General features: G+C 49.2%; 1 protein-coding gene across 1 annotated transcript in view; it reads left to right on the top strand.

The window, feature by feature from the left end:
- The window catches only part of PROK1 (prokineticin 1), a 7,819-nt gene extending 6,835 nt beyond the window's left edge, over nt 1-984 (top strand). Inside the window, exon 3 of the mRNA XM_007949452.1 lies at nt 865-984. Within this exon, the coding sequence (XP_007947643.1) occupies nt 865-984 (120 nt within the window). The remainder of the gene's footprint in view (nt 1-864) is intronic.
- The last annotated feature ends 280 nt before the right edge of the window (nt 985-1,264 follow it).

Below are 1,264 nucleotides of genomic sequence, written 5' to 3'. Positions count from 1 at the left end.
TCTGTTGCTAGTGACCTTAGGTGTTTTCTGCCTCAGTGTTTCTTGACTTGTACCTGTCTCTTCACATCTTCATTCTGTGTCTTTTCTACTTTTTTATAAGGATACCACTCATACTGGGTTAGGACCCTGTCTACTTCAATGTGACCAACCTCCTGTTAATCAATAACAATCTTCAAAGACCCTATTTCCAAATAAAGTCATGTTCATAGGTATCAGGGATTGAAATTGAACATATATTTTTTTTGGGACACAATTCAATCCATAATACTGTGCAATAAGTGATGTACAGTCAACAAGTGTGTGTGTAGGCGTGTGAGTATGTGCAGATGTGTGCAGGGCCAGCAAGGGGGCAGTCTGGCGGTGTGTGGATTTTAAGGCTGGTGGCTGGAAGTTGTGGCTGATCATACAGTGTTGTGAGTCAGATTGCCTAGGATCAAATCCTGGCTCCTCCACAAATTAGTTGTGTGATTTTGGCAAATTGCTTAGCCACTCTGTGCCTTAGTTTCCTCATCTATAAATAATCACTATTATTATGCTGAGAAGCTCTGGTAGCATAGTGCCCAAGGCACTTGGCTGCTAACCAGAAGGCTGGCGGTTCAAACCCACCAGCCACTACTCAAAAGGAAGGTTGAGCAATCTACTTGCGTAGTGATACTGCCTCGGAAACCCAAGGAGAGGTTGGTAGGAGTTGGGGCCAACTCGACTGCACACAACAACAACAACAACAACATTATTGTGCTGAGTGAGGAGAAGCTGGGAATTAGTGGAGGGTGGGCACTTGCCAGGAGCTGAGCTGACAGACTCCTGCCAGGAGGTGGGGCTACCTTTGGTGACGGTGTTGTCTCTGCTCTCTTCTCTCTCCAGATCCCTTTCTTCCGTAAACGCCAGTACCACACCTGTCCCTGCTTGCCTAACCTGCTCTGCTCCAGGTTCCTGGACGGCAGGTACCGCTGCTCCATGGACTTGAAGAGCATCAACTTTTAGGAGCGTGTCTGGTCTCAGACACCCACCAGAGGCCTCTTCCTGAGCATAGCCTGGCGGTCTCTTCTGTACTTTTATCTCCACCATGTGGCCCACCTTCCCTCAGGCCCCTACACCGCCTACCCTCATCCCTCCTGCCTCGTGTGCACATGGACATGTGCATGCACGCACACACACACACACACACACACACACACACCCCTGCAGAGACAGAGTCCACCACCAACCTGAGGGTCTCCCAACTTGTAGCCTGAGAAGTGGTCACACAGCCTCCCTGAGAGGT

The sequence above is a fragment of the Orycteropus afer genome, unplaced genomic scaffold, assembly GCF_000298275.1.
Source record: "Orycteropus afer afer isolate SDZICR_OR568_19922 unplaced genomic scaffold, OryAfe1.0 scaffold00010, whole genome shotgun sequence".
Taxonomy (NCBI): Eukaryota; Metazoa; Chordata; class Mammalia; order Tubulidentata; family Orycteropodidae; genus Orycteropus; species Orycteropus afer.
The sequence above is the reverse complement of the archived record's forward strand: the minus strand, read 5'-3'. Positions and strand labels throughout refer to the sequence as shown.